Raw genomic sequence first — 17,698 nt, 5'->3', positions numbered from 1 at the left:
AAATAAATGAGGAAGCTCAAGTGTGGCTCCGACACTTCATATCATGTTTGTTTCATGCTCTTGGGGCATTTCATCAAACACTTTGTGTGCATAAGAGGAGCCAAAAGCAAACCTAACACCCCCTTGTGAAGTTTGTGAAGAGAAGTGGCACCAAATGGCTAAGTGCAGTGGGCTGAACGGTATATATAGGGGTGGGGCTTTAGTCGCGGTTGGCCTGGCCAACCGCGATTAAAGGCCTTCGGGCACCTTTAGTCGCGGTTGGCCAGACCAACCGCGACCATGGGCGGATCCACCATCCCTCCAGCCCGGGCGGTCGCCCGGGCTTGGCGGCGGCGGCACGCCTAGTATCATGTGATGTTCTATAGCATTTTGTCTCAAAAATGGCATGGTAGGCATGTTTGCCCAGGCTTCTAGAAACTTCTAGGACCGCCCATGACCGCGACTAAAGCTCCTCCCGTCCACCAGCTGGCCACCGAGCGCCCTGGGCCCAGGCCTTTGGTCGCGGTTCGCCTCCCGAACCGCGACTAAAGACTCCATTAGTCGCGGTTCCTATATTTTCGCGACTAAAGGGGCTGGACGGAAGCCTCTTTTTCTACTAGTGAAAGTACCTAATGATGTACCCCACTAACCTACAAAATCTCAAATTCAAATGTTTTGTTTTTTGACCTATACAAAAATGACAAAATCTGTTTTCTTTTTGTAGATTTGAATCACTATACTCAGATCTATGCATTTGTTATTTTTGTGCAGCCTAAAATACACATTATTTTCAGTTGAAAATTTACACGATTGAGGGATACAATACCGGCTACATCATGATTTATTTTCAGATTTTTATGAAGCTTAGAAATATAATTTTTAATTTATTTTTTGAAGTGAGATCACTGGTGCTCATGTGCACCAAATCTCTGTCGGTGTGAACACGTCCTAATATATACCCCGTTTGATCCACAAAGTGAAAAAAGAAGATACTCCTACTGGTAAACTAGATTTCAAATTTTCAAGGATTATGAAGAATAAAGAATTGGCGAAACTGACAAGAAAATAAAGTCCCCTTCGTCACATTGTGTCCTGCACTCCACGCGTTGACCCACAGAAAACTCATTCATGCACGCGAGGCACACCGACCCGCACGGCACAATGCCTAGCTAGCTCCGATCCCGATGCTACCCCACATGGTGGCTCAGCTACCCAAAGTCAACCGGCAGCTGCACGTCAGTGTACGCAAAGTTGCATCCAAAGGAACGGAATCACACCAAGGATCGTGCAACGCAACTATAGCTAGCTAGTGAGCCAAAAGACGGAGCACGTACGTACACCGCACCGCACTCCAACGTCGCATAATAACATGTACTTTTGCTGTGATGAGAAGCTACTGGTCTTGTTAAAACCATGGGAATTTCGCGCCTCGATCGACCATGTAAATGTATATAGCTGTACGTGCTAGCGATATGATTGACCACAACAAGAAGACGGACGATCATCCGGTGGCGGAGGTTGCGTGGCCGGTGAGAGCCGCCGCTGCGGCGAGGAGGAGGGAGAAGAAGGAGAAGATGGGAAGGGCGGGCGTGGTGCTCATGGTGTGCGTGATGGCACTGCTGTTTCTCGTGCTCTTCTTCGGCGGAAGAACCGGCACGCCGGCGGCGTGGCACAACGCCGCGAAGCTAACCGCGATGTGTGGAGGTACTCATCATCGACCCCTGTTTAGTCCTCTTGTAATTAGCTGATAAACCGTGTAGCACATGTTACGCATCTGTAGCCTGATAGATTTGCATCCCACGTTTATGTTGGAAGTGGAGTTGTAACTAAGATTTTTTAGTTGCAATACGAGTTACAGCTGCGGAGTTCGCTTGAGGCTTGAACAAAATGCACATAATTTCAATGATTTTGGTGAACTTCAAAATAATTATTTTTCGGTTGAAATATTTTAGACATTTCAGTAATACACGTGGATCAAAAAAAAAAACAAATACTTTTCAATTTTTAAATAATTTCATGAATTTCGAGACAAAATTTTGCTTCTTGGGCTGAAATGAAAACTAAAATCAGTTAAATTCGTTGAATTTCGGTGATTTTAGTAGGTGCCAAAATTCTTTCGAAACTTCAATTCAAAACCATTGTTGTAACTTTCCCGTGGCGAGTCGAGTTGCAGTTGACATTTTAAAACCGCTGACATCTCTTGCTCAAAAAAAAAAAATCGCTGACATCTCTTAACTGATAACTAAGTTAACTTTTTTGATAAACAAAATATATTAATATTGCGAACATATAATTGCACCGGTCCTCTACAACAACGCAGTGCCCTAATATCAATGCGGAGGCACACAACAACAAAAAAAGAATTATAAAATGAAAAGTCCTGCTACCTAGCGGGAGGCCAAACACCATCAAGACAACACCCAAAATCTTTTTTTTTTCCAAAAGTGAACCCTCCAAGAAGGGAACAATGCACAAGCATCGTTGTCGCCCTGATCATAAATCATAAGTTTTCTCCCTGGAGGAGGTCCGCGCTCTCAAAAACAATGTTTTTAACAATGTCATTGACATATGCACACAACCTTGGGTTTTCACCCTGAAGTTTAGACTCTGAACTTCTCCTATGTTCTCACCCCACTTGTTGTTGCCATTGCATCAAGTCGGGAATCACCACGTCAATCTATCATGTCCACCAGAACTCGAACCACAATTACTAGTCTTCAAATATCGGCTTCCATGCCATTCTTCGCCACTGGCATCACCATGGAACTAAAGACATGTTCCACGATGGCAACATACTGCAGAGTTTCGTGTCGCTCCCTCTAAAACCAAACGATCAGAAAAACAAGGTTGCACGCATCCAAATCCCACCCCATCTGGCAATCTTCATGCATGGGTCACCTAGTGGGGTTCGCCGGCAAAGCCTTCCGAAACGTAACACTTCAACCAGATCAATGAATACATCCATCAATCAGATCTCTGTGTTGGCCACATCAATGAAAGGGACCGTAGGACCACCAACTTTGTTCAAGCCAAGCAAGTAGCCCCCACGCTACCCGTTGTCAACCTGCAAGATCTGCCTCTTCCAAGTGTAATGAAGAAACAAGCAAAGACGATCTCATCCACAAAGTAACGACGCCAAGCGACACCGCCATCATCCACCAAGGCAGAGGTAGGAACACGGTTTTCACGGTTGTCCCGTCAACCCAAGCTCGTCAACCACTGGATCTTCACTTCCGGAGATCGTAGTGGGTTCCCAAGATCCCTCACACCAAATCCCAATGTGGCCATCTACCTTCTGGGGAGGGAGTCACCGCAGCCATGTCCGAAGCCACCACCTCGGGGCCCAGATGATGCAGCAGCCTGGCTGTCGTTGCGTCCGGCCACCGTCACCACACATCATAGCGGTTGCATAGATGAGGAGGGTGCCGCCTCGCACCCTAGGTCGCTCCTAGCTGGCGCCCAGCTGCCGCCACGTCGTGCAACATTTGGCCAGCGATGCTTCCGGCGGTGATAGAGGGAGGAGAGGAGGGTGGGAAGGGACGATAGAGTGGTTTGCGGCAGTATCCCCCGGAGGGTGCTGCGACGCCGCATGGGGTTGCGGATCCCTCGACTCATTTGCACAAGACTCTACCAATGTTGTGGCATAATTCTTAGTCGACTGAAGAATTAGTAGCACCCTAAAAAATGTTTTTGAACTCCCAAGATTAGATTAATTAGGAAATTATCCAGAGCCAGATAAGTAACTGCAATATCCAGGGATGGAGGAAGGGGGACTAGCATGGGCTGCCGCTATTAGAAAATAGTGAATATTGGCCCAACAACCAGGCTATTCCGTTTCTAGCTTTCTGCCGCTGGCTGCTGCCTTCGCCGCCCATCCCGATGGATCCATCTATCAAACTGACGATCATGGCGGTGATCGATAGCTACACGGGCACGCATGGTTAGGTTGAACGGTGCCGCGGCAAGGAAGAAAGGTTGTTTACTTGTCTGTCGTCTGAAATTTTGATTGTCTCTTAATTATTATTCATTGGATAATTTGTGAGCATTAGTACTAAATTGTGCTTTTACTTCAAATTAGTAGACACCTCTGTTTAAAATAGTCGGCTATAGCCGAGCTATAGTCCCGCTATAGCCCGGCTAAACGTGTCAAAGTTTTTAGATAGCCGGCTATAGCCGCGCTATAGTTGTTTTGGGCATAAAACGTTTGGACTAAATTTTATTACATCATAATTTTGTACGTATGTAGTTACTCTAACTTCATAACATATAATTTGGATTATGTAGAATAATTTAAATCATTTTAGCCTTAATCATACTCCTCAAAGTTAGAGGATCCCCCCAACCCCAATCACCAATTTCTGACTCCATCCTTGACAATATAGCATTTAGATACGTGAAAAAAGAATTATCATCTCGATCGCGGTCTGATCTTATCTCGTTTCAGTAAAATTCTCAAGTTCTCATGTTTAACAATCTCTCCCAGGAACAGCCAACGTCTCTAGTCCACGTCCAAGCGGCACCGGCGCCGACGAGCTCTTCGGCGGTCTGCTGGCGCCGGGATACGACCGCCGCGCGTGCCGGAGCCGGTACGAATCCCCGCGCTACTACAAGCACTCCCCTTTCGCAGCATCGCCCCACCTCCTGCAGAAGCTACGCGACTACGAGGCGCGCCACAAGAAGTGCGGCCCGGGAACGCCGCAGTACGCCAAGTCCGTCGACAACCTCCGGTCCGGCAGCAGCAACACGGAGGCGGCGGAGTGCAGGTACCTGGTGTGGCTCCCCTACAACGGCCTCGGCAACCGCATGCTGTCGCTGCTCAGCACCTTCCTCTACGCGCTCCTCACCGACCGCGTCCTCCTCGTCCGCAACACCGACGACTTCACTGACCTCTTCTGCGAGCCGTTCCCGGACACGACCTGGAGCCTCCCGCCGGACTTTCCCGTCGCCAACATGTCACAGCTCGGGGTGCAGTCCGACGACTCGTACGGGAACCTCCTTCGCCACGGCAGGATATCCAACCACCTGGACCGGGCGGCGTCGCAGCCGGTGCCGCCGTACGTGTACGCGCACCTGGCGCACGGCCTCCGGGTCACGGACCAGCTCTTCTACTGCAACGACGACCAGATCGTGCTCGCCAAGGTCACATGGCTGCTGCTGCAGAACGACCTCTACTTCGTGCCGCTGCTCTACGGCATCGCCGAGTTCGAGGACGAGCTGCGGAGGATGTTCCCGGCCAAGGAGAGCGTCTCACACTTCCTCGCCCGCTACCTCTTCCACCCGTCCAACTCCGTGTGGGGGATGGTGACCAGGTACCACCGCTCGTACCTGGCCCACGCGGAGGAGATGATCGGCGTGCAGGTCAGGATGTTCCCCTTCGCAACCATCCCGGCCGACGACATGTACATGCAGATCCTGGCGTGCTCGCGGCAGGAGGGCATACTGCCCGAGATCGACGACGAGCATGAGCCTGAGCCGGGCAACACAACTAGCGCCGTCGATTCCGAAGGCGCGGCGAGCTCTAACAAGGCCATCTTGGTCGTGTCGCTGCACGCCGACTACTACGAGCGGATCAGGTGGACCTACTACAAGCACGGGGCAAAGGGCGGCGGCGGGGTCGGGGTGTTCCAGCCGAGCCACGAGGAGCGGCAGGAGAGGGCGCAGAGGTCGCACAACCAGAAGGCGCTCGCGGAGATCTACCTCCTCAGCTTCTCCGGCGTGCTGCTCACCACCGGGATGTCCACCTTCGGCTACATGAGCAGCAGCCTCGCCGGCCTGCGCTCCACCATGCTCATGGTCGCCAACAACCAGACGGTGCCAGAGACGCCCTGCGTACGCGCCGTCTCCATGGAGCCGTGTTCTCACCTCATGAATTTCAAGGTCAAGTGTAAGGGCAAGACAGTGGACAAGGAGGAGCTGGCCCGGCACATCAAGGTGTGTGAGGATCTACCCAGAGGGATTAAGTTAGTTGATTAGATCAACATTTTTCTTTTTTTTTTTCAGAAAAATGTCACAAAACAGAGGGGTAATTCTTCTCGTGTCAAGGAGAAATCCGCAATTTTCTTAAGCATGCAATAAAATGCTAATCATCGATCTAGTGAATCATTTCTCTCAGTGAAATATTGGAATGGACGAGAGAGAAGGGGACGGAGAGAGGGAGACCACTCAGATTTTGATCGCCGCTAAAGTTACTCAGATTTAGTACAAAGTTACCAACGGATGAACTACAATTTTCTCGGTATTGCGGCATCGGTTATGGATGATTGCTACTATCTAACTATTGAATTTCTAAGAGATAGTTTTTGGGAGTGGTGTTTTGGAACATGGACGCGTATGCTCCCTCTATTTTGAAATTCATCTTACACATAATTTGAATTTTAAAAAAATTGAAACGAAAAATTCGCACGTACATCTTCACGTGCTACACGCTCACAAAGTTGTTTGAAAAAAATAGATTTGTCATGTGACGTGTGCAAAAAAGACAAAACTCAGTGCTAAAAATAATGCTTTTTACAAGATAAATTTTCTCTTTTTTACATAGGCCACAAAAAATATTGATTTTTCGTGAAACTTGACGAATGCACATATATTATGGAGTTGTACATGTAGAATTTTTTATCAAAAATTTTCGACAACTCGAAATATAATTTTTTGGTATAGGGAGTGTACGCACCTAGGAGCCGAATTGAATTTCCGATAGTTTTCAATATTTTTACTCACAATCAATGAAACAAGTTTAGCTCACTAGTCCCCTAAATTTTTTTATTCCACTTTTGTTAGATGAAAACCTCTATTTGGAATGAAGGCATGAACCTTGGTGTACAAATAGGTGAATGAATAAATTGAGTTTAAGGTGACAAAAAAATCTCTATCGCAACTCTTGTGAAACTCACAACATGACACGAATGACAAAGAAAATCCAAAAATATACATGTTTTTATCAATTTGTAATAGATATGTGCATTGCATTCACGCATAAAAAAGTTTGGAGAATTTTCGTGATCTCAAGAAAAAACTTATCATAGTGATCGAACTGAAGTAGATCATTAAGTCAAGCCATATACATTTCAATGTGACCTTTGCTAAAATCATATTTTAGATAGACGTGATTAATCTATGGTTAGATTAAATGAAACTAAAACTATTACACCAACACCTTGTGTTAGGATTAAATACCAGATCTTTTAATGGGGCATAATATGGTATTCCTTGCCACAACATATGGACACCCATTCAACTACAAATAAGAGAACAAGAAAGTTAAGAAGCCACTATTGACTTATCTTTTCCATGTCTGTAACTAAATAATTGTTCTTACCATGATTCTCATGGTATTTTTGTTGAACTAAAGTCTTGAACCCCTGACAATGACATCCACAGAAGCTTATCATCGAGTATTTTCTTATTCTACCCTTCTCTATCCAAAGCTATCTTCACTAAACTTCAGAAGGGGAGGTAACTATGCATCTGTTTAGATAATCACATCATCATCTAACCCTAGGCTATAATTCAAGTCATTCCTAAGGAAGAGAGGTTATTGATACTAACCTTAGCCATGTGTATTCAAGAGAGTACAAGGGAAGTGATATAGTATAGTTGTTTGAGCAAACAACCTACAAAAAAAGTTGCCACGGGCGACGAAGCTGGGTGTCTACCATGGTTGATGATGATCCATCCCTTGCAATTTTTTCTCTTCCGGTGGTAGATCGCAAAAAAAAAATCTCGTTTTTGAGACCATGTTCGGGAAAAAGGTCGCGCATGGTCAACTGGTATGTGGTGGTTTGGGTACGCCGGCCAAGTCAACGAAAATCGGTACCCCGCGCACTGTGGGGCCTAGATGGCAGCATCTCTTGCGCTTTTTTTGTCGCGCCCTCTATTTCGACATGGTTGACGTTCCCCGATCGAGCCGTTTGTGATATTGGTTGATGGGTCCCCGATATCAGCCTCTCTACACAATAAACGTTTCTTTTCATGGATTCTTTTTACCTGTGATGTCTCACTATGAGAAAATGTCTTACCAATGATGGACGTGTTTTCCGCACCGCTGACGGTAGAGACCGATGTCATGATTATACAACCACTTGTAATGTTTACCATTGAAGGGGATTTGATACGTCGGGGTACAATGCAGCACTGACGACAAAATGGATTTTCGACCGTCTTTGGTAGTTGCTTCATCTGTCGAACAGGGAACAACAATGGCATTCTTGTTGCGAGCTTAAGAACGTTGTCGGCGTCAACAGTTCTAAAGATCTAGCGAGAATAAATAAAGATTTGCCGAGAATAAACAGGACAGGGGTGTCATCACTAATGAGTCGGTGACGTGTGTGCATAACATGCAGCTGTCAATTATAGCGTTCCTTTGACGGACTTCGTTAGTTGATTAAATAAACATTCTCTTTTTAAAGAAAAACAGAGGGGAAATAAACAAAAATTGTTTTCCTGTCAAGGGGAAATCCACATTTTCATATGTGAGGCGAGTGATAAAGAGAGGGAGGGAGCACTACCGAAGAAACTGCCGATGTGCGAAATCTGAAATCGACAAGCACATGCTTCTCCGAGTTAGGCCCCAAAACCACACGGCAATGTCCCCGGTCACATCAAAGATTGAGAAAAACACACGGCGAACAATGGGACACGGCAATGTTCTCGGAAAACACACGACGAATAACTATTTCACTGCAAATCCCTACGAAAACACATGCCAAAATGCCACTCATGGCAACCACCAGAGACGGCGATTTACACGGAAATAACTCAAAAGTGAAAGAAAAGCACAAACTAACCCTCCGGTAAAACTATTTCACCCATCTAACCCTTTTGTGTGGCGCCCCTCCCATGGGTGCCACACATGCCAGTGTGGCGGCCGTCCTGCCGGCGCCGACGTGGCGCCCTCAACGCTGAGCTGGTGCGCCAATCCGACGTGGCAGCATGTGTGGCGCCCCTCCCATCAGCGCCACACATGCATTTGTAGTTGCCCAAAACATACTGTAAGACAAATCGTCTGGGACTTAGCCGTTTCGCGACCCTGTTTGTGTGGCGCCGATGCCACGGGCGCCACAGAAAGAGGCTCGCCAAAACGGCTAAGGACTGATCGTCCGGAGCCCTTGGATATTTTCGACCCAAAAGTTAATATAAGTTGACATGTGTGGCGCTGATGCCACGGGCGCCACACAGTGCAGTGTGGCGTCAGTGGGAAGGGCGCCACACATTGACTTGTGTTAAACCATGAAAAATCCTGCCATATTCCAACAGTTTTGAACACAACAATAGCAATTTCAATAGGAATTTCTTACACACATCATGCACATAGCACACATCATAGCTCACATCGAAGCACATAGATTCAAACAACATGTAGCAACAATAGACATGATTTAAAATGACATATAGTTCACAACAAGTAGCAATGACATAGAGTTTAGAACACGTAGCAATGAAGATAGAGTTCACAACACAAATCCATCTATCCTCGACGTCCCCTCCTCACGGGCTGCTTCCAGACAGCCATCCTTTTCGTCCGCTGCCGTGGCTCTTGTTGCTGCTGCTCTTGCTCGTGCTCCTCCTGCTCCTCTGACTCCTCTGAAGATAACGGCTCATCGTTCCTCATCCTCCTCAAAGATGATCTCCGCGGCGGCGCCTCATCCTCCTCAATCACAACCTTCTTTCCTCGGTTGACATAATCCTCCGGAGTGTATCGGTTTGGAGCATTGCCCCTTGGCTTCAACTGGTAAGCAGACCGTGTGGCTTGCTTCTTGCCTCGAGGTATGCTTTGACTCAGAATTTCGTCGTCTTCAGGAATCTTCACAAACATGAACACATGAGATTACAAAAGTTGAAATTAGTAAGCACATGTTTGACAGCAACAAAATAGTCCATACCTCCACCTCTTCAAAAGAGGATGTACGAATTTCGGCGTCACGGCAACCTAGCAAGTTGGCTAACCGCCGCATCTTTCGTGCAGTGTTCTGCGTCATGGAAGTCTTGGTTCCAAAGCCACCCGAACATAAAAGCGAACATTCAAAAGTTGGTGATCGTACCTTAATGAAATGCCGCAACGGTCCGACATGCTGCTCATCTCTTAAGCTCTGATCCCAAACAAAGAGAGAGAGGAAGCCTTGGGTCGGGCTGGGGGCGGCTCGGGCGCCACACTTAAGTGGACGTGTGGCGCCGGTGGCATCGGCGCCACACTGTGATGTGTGGCGCCCGTGGCATCGGCGCCGCACAAACAGCCTCGCAAAACGGCTAAGTCCCAGGCGATTTGTCCTACAGTATGTTTGGGCAATTATAAATGCATGTGTGGCGCCGATGGGAGGGGCGCCACACATGCTGCCACGTCGGATTGGCGCACCAGCTCAGCGTCGAGTGCGCCACGTCGGCTGGGAGAGTGGCGCCGGCAGGACGGGTGCCACACTGGCATGTGTGGCGCCCATGGGAGGGGCGCCACACAAAAGGATTAGATAGGTGAAATAGTTTGGTTGGAGGGTTTCTTTCACTTTTGGGTTATTTCTGTGTAAATCGCCACCAGGGACATGTGGCCGTGGTATCCGCATTTCACAGAGCCAATATGGCAGCATCTCTTTGTCAAGTGTCACCTAATGAACACTCGGCAAAAATTTAGGCCCATATCAACACTTTTACGCACATCCAGGTGCCTACCCTTTGTTTCCCGTGCATGGGGAGTTTCCCGTCCGGAGCTTTGTCGTGTGTTTACGAAATAAAACAGTTGGCAAAGGTAGCTTTTCCAAGTGTATTTTGAAAACACACGACAAAAGACCACTTCTACCATATTTTTCCATCATTTTTTGCCTATCATCTTTCAGCCCTAGTACTCCTATATATTGCTTAGAAATGCAATTTTGAATTAAAGGCGAAAATGCATGCCTTTAAATTAATAAAGCCTCTTATGGCTAGATTTTACAAGGTGCTGAGGTAATCATCTTACAAAAAAGAAAAAAACAAGCAAACAAAAGATAAATTAGAAACGCCGCTTGAAAGAAGCTCTAGCCTTGTCCGTCGCAACAGTCCCATGTTCCCAAGGGGATCGGAAGCAAGATCTTGATGTCGGAGAATATGAGCCACTAGAGAAGTCATTTCCACGTCTACTGCATGAATAGCATTCTGTCACCCCATCACCATTCGCCTCCACTCCGGAAGAGGGACCCATGCGCCCTCGCTTTGGCTAGAAAAATGGATAGGAGACAGCCAAAATACCAAGATCGGAGAGACAAGTAAGAAACTGCGCAACCGGAACCAAGTTCACAAGAAGAGATCACCACCAAAAACGCCCACCAACCACACTAGTCAACCGGTAGACTCTAAGTGCCTGAGACGGTCCGTACAATAAGGGATTGGCACCAAAGTATCGTTGATAGACCAAAGGTTTTCGTCTGACACCCAAGGACATGAACACAAGTACCTAATACGATGGCTCCAAGGAGGGGCATGACGTCGAAGTCTAAATACAGTCTCCAAGGCCAGACAAAGGTGGCCATAATAGGCGAGGTCGTAGATTTGGATGAGAGCAGAAGCACCCGATCACGACCGACCCATGATGGGTGGTGACCATGCCTCCCTGATACGTCCAAAACTTATCTACTTTTCCGAACACTTTTACTGTTGTTTGCCCTCTATCTTGTGTGTTTTGAATTTAACTAACACGGACTAACACTGTTTTCAGCAGAATTGCTCTGGTGTCTCGTTTTTTACATAAATCCAACTTTCAGGAAAATTTTCAGAAAATATCGCAAAATCCACATTTTACCCGAAAACTCACGGAGCCGGAATACGAGACGGAGGGGGCCACGAGGGGCCCACGCCTTCCCTAGGCGCACATAGGGGTGGTCTGACCTCCTCGGCCACCACCTCGACCTCTTCTTCGCACTATATAAAGCCCCTAACCTGAAAATACTAGGGATGGGTCAACGTTTTTCCAGAAAGAGTTCCGTTGCTCCGCCGCCACCAGAAACCCCAATCCGGGACCAGAAACTCCGTTCTGGCACCCTGCCGGGACGGGGAATTGGAGGAGATCATCGCCATCGCCATCACCGACGCCTCTCCATCAACCATCAATGATTCCTCCATCCATGTGTGAGTAGTTCCCCGCTGTAGGCTGTAGGGGATGGTAGGGATTGGATGAGATTGTTCATATGTAATAGCTATCAAATTGTTATGGGAATAGTGCCTACTATCCGTTGTTAGTATTTATGACATTGTTGCAACTTGTTGTGCTTAATGCTTGTCTCTTTGGGCCCGAGTGCCATGATCAAATATCTGAACATGTTATTGATTCATGATGATAATTATTGTTTTTTGATCATACCTTCCAGTTGTATACACATATCATTGTCCGGAACCCGAGGTCCCAAAGTGACAATAATTGGGATAACCGGAGGGGATGGCTATGGTGTGAGGATCATGTGTGTTCACGAAGTGTTAATGCTTTGCTCATGTACACTATTAAAAGGAGTACCTTAATTACTACTACCTCCGTCATAAGGAATAAGGCGCACGCGTATTTCAAGATGAACTTTGATCATAAAAATTGAGCAACAAAATCTTGGTTATATTACATGTATTAGTATCGTTGGATTCGTATTGAAAAGAACTTTCTAATTATGTTAATTTTATACAAACAATCTTTATATATTTGAAGTAATACTTAGTCAAACGAAAAGCACGTAAAACGAGGATGCCTTATTCCTTGAATCGGAGGTAGTAATAGTTTCCCTTGAGGCCCCACTACAATGGGCTGGTAGGTCAAAAGATGTCGTGCAAGTTTCTCATTACGAGCATGCACGACTAAATAGGAACACACTCCTATGGTTATCTTATAGTAGGATGCTTTTATCATTGTTACATGCAAATGCTCACGTCTTTCTTATTATATGAACTATCTCATTCATGCAGCGCCCGTTCATCCATCCCAATAGCTACATTATTTTAATCCTGATGTCTACTGCAATCATCACTATTACTGATTTCATTTTATTACTGCTTTTACTTCACTACTACCACCTCTATAAACTTGTTACTACTAATAAACTGTTGCGAGCAAATCTATTTCTAGGTGCAGGTGAATTGACAACTTATCTGTTAAAGCTTATAAATATTTTTTGGCTTCCCTTGTGTGGAATCAATAAATTTGGGTTTTACTTCCCTCCAAGACTCTTGCGATCTCCTATACTTGTGGGTCATCAACACTATTTTCTGGCGCCGTTGCAGGGGAACATAGCTTTATTTACAAGCCCACTTGAAGGTGATATTGTTCGCTGCAATTTATTTATTATGAGGAAAGCTCCTGAATCGAAGTTCCCTATATTAGAATTCACTAAAAGAAGAGGTACAACTCTGAACACCTCTGTTGCTCTTGATTCGCCATCTGCTATGAGTAAGCTTCTTACTCCTCGACACCCACATATGCTACGCATGTTGCTACTTCTGCTGAATCTGATAATGCTCCAGATGATTATGATGATGCTTCTACTGTTCTTGATAAGAGTGGTTCGTTAGGTTCTTTCCTAGATACTACCATTCCTAGAGCTAAACAAATTGAAAATGCTAAAAATACTATTACAGCTGTTAGTTCACCTGAAGCTAGGGGGAATCCTAATTATGATCTTGATGAAACTTATATTGAACTTGTTGATGACTTCATTGAAGAATGTCATGCTACTAGAGATGCAAGTGCTATTAAAAGTCTTCTTGCACGATGATCTGTTGGATATAAACTGTCTTCTGATTCTAAATTTTGCCACATCTCCCATGAACATTAGAGACACTACTAGGAAAAGGCCTAGCCGTAATATGGGTCTTAGTGGCGCACCAGGAGGGCAGTGCGCCACTACTACTTAGCAGTGGCGCACCGGAAAGTGGTGGGCCACTATAAAAAATGTAGTAGTAGCGCACCTCTTCTGTGGTGCGCCACCACTAAGTTTGACCATGGGTTTGACCCAGCCTTATACATAGCAATGGCGCACCATGTAGAGGTGCGCCACAACTATTTTATGTAGCAGTGGCGCACCTCTACATGGTGCGCCATTGCTATGTAAAAGGGATGATGGACATGTTTGGGCATCACTTAGCAGTGGCGCACCCGCCTTTTCGGGTTTGGAAAAAATAAAAGAAATAGATAGAAATTTCAAAAAAAAAATCCTTCGAGATGCCCATGTAATATGTGATCTAGTTTTAGTGAAACTTTGAAATTTTGAATTTCGATGTATTATGCAAAATGGCGTCATGTTTCGGTAAAACGGGATTTCTGGTTGCATACGACCTCCGATGAAAAACTTTTTTATATCAAAATCGATCTACTCGAAATTTCCTATTCGAATTCAACGGCCTATGGCCGTTTGGACAAAAAATGGATTCGTCAATTGGAAAACAGAAACAGGACTTTTTTCAGGTTTTAGATTTTGATGAAAAAATTTCAAAAAATAGAAAAAAATAGCGGTGGCGCACCCATGCCTTGGTGCGCCACAGCTAAGCTTCCCGCCCACGAATTTCAAAATGGCCGGGATTCAAAGTGGAAGGAGCCAGCCACTTACCCCCTCCTCCCTCCTCCCTCCTCCTCCACACATTCTCCTGCTCTCATTCTCCTCTCCTCCTCTCTTCACCTCTCCTACCCCTCTCCTCTCCTCCTCTCCTCTCCTCTCCTCCTCTCTTCACCTCCGGCGACCTCCTCACTATGTCGACCTCCGGTGACCTTACTTTCCGGCAAGCTCCTCCGCTATGGTGACCTCCGGTGACCTTACTCTCCGACGATCCTCCGGCGACCCTCCGGCGACCCTCTGGCCTCCATTACCTCTAGCCTTCGTCCTCTTGTTCATCCTCTTCTACATCCTCCATCTCCTCACCTCTCTTCACCTCTCCTACCTCTCTCATCCATCCTCACCGGCGGTTAGGCTAAGAAAAATGAGAATGAACATTGCACAAATAATTCTAGCAACAAAAACGAGAAAAAATAACAGCCAAAAAAAATTCGAAAAAAATGTGCCAGATCTAGATCCAGATCCAGATCCAGATCTAGAAATTTCAAATTTTAGTAGTGGCGCACCTTGTTTCTGTCCAGTGGCGCACCTCAGACATTTAGGAGTGGCGCACCATGAAGCTAGTAGTGGCGCACCACCTGGTGCGCCACTGCTAAGCCAAATAGCAATGGCGCACCACTAGTGCGCCACTACTAAAAGTTAGCAGTGGCGTGATAGTAGTGGCGCACCAGCAGTGCGCCACTGATGGGGAATAGTGGTGCGCCACTGAATAGCCATTTTCTAGTAGTGAGATAAGGATTATGATTTCTCTCTGGATTTATCTTACATATCTATTGTTGAGAAAGAACCTTTCTGTGGTACTAAAAATGAAAGTGCTATGAAGCATATGAATGAACTATCTACTTTGAGCAATTTATTCTCCGGTGATATTAAGATACACACTTACTTTGTCACTAAAATTTTCCCTTTCTCTCTAAAATGAGCTGCTAAAATTTGGCATGATAATTTTTCTCCTGGATCTATTGATAGTCCTATTGGTTTGGTTAATGCTTTCTTTCAGAAATATTTCCCTGCTTGTGCTCAACATGCTGTTTTGCAAAAAATCTTTGACTTTGTGCATGTAGAAGGAGAAAAATTGCCTGAATCATGGGCAAGATTTTTTCTTTAATTAGAGCACTACCTAAACATCTATTAGCTAAAAAAATTAACTCCTTTATATATTCTATTATGGACTAACAGTTGAATCTAGGACATACCTGGATAGTTGTGATGGGTGTGTTTTCAGGAAAAGAATTCCTACTGAAGCTGAGGAATTATTGGCGAAAATAAGCAAAAATTATGATGATTGGACTACACCCGAGCCGACACCAACATCGAAGAAAAGGGGAATGATTGAATTAAATGATGAAGTGATGAGGGAAGCCAAGAAATCTCTTAAGGAGAAGGGTATTAAATCTGAAGATGTGAAGAATCTAACACCTATAGAAGAATTATGTAAGTCAATCTCTCGTTCTTCCACTATTAAGGTACACTCTCTCCAACGCTTTGATAGTAGATATATTCCCTACTCTAAACCTCCTGATCAATGCTTAGATGAATTTGATAATTATATTGTTAAGCAAGATAACTTTAATAGGAGGGTGGAAAATCACCTAATGGAAAATTCTAAAGCTATCAATAATTTGAATGATATTGTGGAAAGAACCTCTAATGGTGTTAAAATGCTTGTTAAACATTTCCATATGGTTAAAACTCAAATTGATCAGCTCACTAAAGTGCAAAAAGATTTGCTAGTTAATGCTTCCAGGAAAAAACATGCTTATAAAATAAGAACTAGAAGCGGTATTTCTACTCAGGATCCTTTATATCCTGAAGGACATCCAAAGAGAATTGAACAAGATTCTCAACAAGCTAATGATACTAGGACTAAGTCTAAGAAAAAAAAGAAGAAACATAAAACTATTGTAGAATCCTATGAACTTGCTAAAGATCCTAATAGTATATCTATCTCTGATGTTGAAACTGAAAGTGGTAATGATAAAAATAATGCTTCCGGTAAAGAAGAAATTGAAGAGGAACCTGAAAAGCATACTAAGAATACAAAGTACACTAAGGAAGATTTTATTGCTACTTAACATGGTAGTGAGAGAGAACCTTGGGTGCAAAAACAATGCCTTTTCCTGATAAGAAACATAAATCAAAGGAAGAAGAACATTACAACAAGTTCTGTGAGTGGATGAAACCTTTGTTTTTGCAAATTCCTTTGACTAATGTTATTAAACTGCCTCCTTATTCAAAGTATATGAAATATATTGTCTCTAATAAAAGCAAGATTCCTAATGAGGAAATATCCACTATGCTCGCTAATTATTCTTTTAACGGTAAGGTTCCAAAGAAGCTTGGTGATCCAGGTATAGCCACTATTCAATGCTCCATCAAAAATGATTATGTTAGAACTGCTCTATGTGACTTGGGAGCAGGAGTTAGTGTTATGCATTTTTTCTCTCTATAAGAGACTTGATCTAGAAAAATTAATACCAACTGATATATCCTTGCAAATGGCTGATAAGTCTACTACTATTCCTGTTGGTATATGTGAGGATGTTCCTGTTTAAGTTGCTCATAATTGTATAATATTAACTGACTTTGTTGTGCTGGAAATGCCTGAAGATGATAATATGTCTATTATTCTTTGGAGACCTTTTCTTAACACTGCAGGGGTTGTTTTTTATTGCAACGAAGGAAAAGTAACTTCAATGTTGATGACAAAGAGTGTCGTCGTGGTGACAACATATGCCATGGGTAGGCTTATCTTGGGGCCGGATGTATGCAAGGGGATCCGGAGGAGGGGAGGATTAAGGAGAGAAGCACACGAACAAGGTGATCTAGCCCCAAGTATTCTATGTATTCGATTTCAACCAGGGAGCTACAAGGCTTGAACTTAGCCAAATTCCAGAGGTAGAAGACGTACGGCTTATCTTGCCCACTCTGTCTATCCAATCGTCTGTCGTGCATAAGGGAGCCCATCCTCTCCTTATATAGGGGAGAGGAGGCTTACAAGGGAAGGAACTCCAAGGGAATATGCTCCTAACTAAGCCTACTTTATAAAGCTCCTTTGGCTTAGGCCGTGACATTCTCTTCTGCATCATTGGTCTAGTGACACCTCTTGGTTGTCCTACGGCTGTTTAAGGGTCATCAACTTTCTTTGGCTTCAGTGCTTCGTTTAAAGCTGA

The 17,698-nt window shown here is 44.9% G+C and overlaps 1 protein-coding gene and 1 pseudogene across 2 annotated transcripts; one reads left to right on the top strand and one right to left on the bottom strand.

Annotated features, from left to right (window-relative positions):
• LOC127316113 (uncharacterized) overlaps positions 1 to 17,698 on the bottom strand; it is an 800,711-nt pseudogene that overhangs the window by 194,136 nt on the left and 588,877 nt on the right.
• LOC127313416 (probable fucosyltransferase 8) lies at positions 1,420 to 6,051 on the top strand. Of its 2 annotated transcripts, none has more exons than XM_051343921.2 (2): positions 1,420 to 1,683; positions 4,469 to 6,051. In XM_051343921.2, exons 1-2 carry the CDS (start codon positions 1,425 to 1,427, stop codon positions 5,950 to 5,952), a joined length of 1,743 nt encoding a protein of 580 aa, XP_051199881.1. In that variant the 5' UTR covers positions 1,420 to 1,424; the 3' UTR covers positions 5,953 to 6,051. The 2 variants fall into 2 exon arrangements, with proteins under 2 accessions (XP_051199881.1, XP_051199880.1); XM_051343920.2 differs by having other exon boundaries at positions 1,421 to 1,683; positions 4,463 to 6,051.

This window comes from Lolium perenne, chromosome 7 (genome assembly GCF_019359855.2).
Source record: "Lolium perenne isolate Kyuss_39 chromosome 7, Kyuss_2.0, whole genome shotgun sequence".
NCBI classification, from domain to species: Eukaryota; Viridiplantae; Streptophyta; class Magnoliopsida; order Poales; family Poaceae; genus Lolium; species Lolium perenne.
This window is presented reverse-complemented; position numbering and strand designations above follow the sequence as displayed.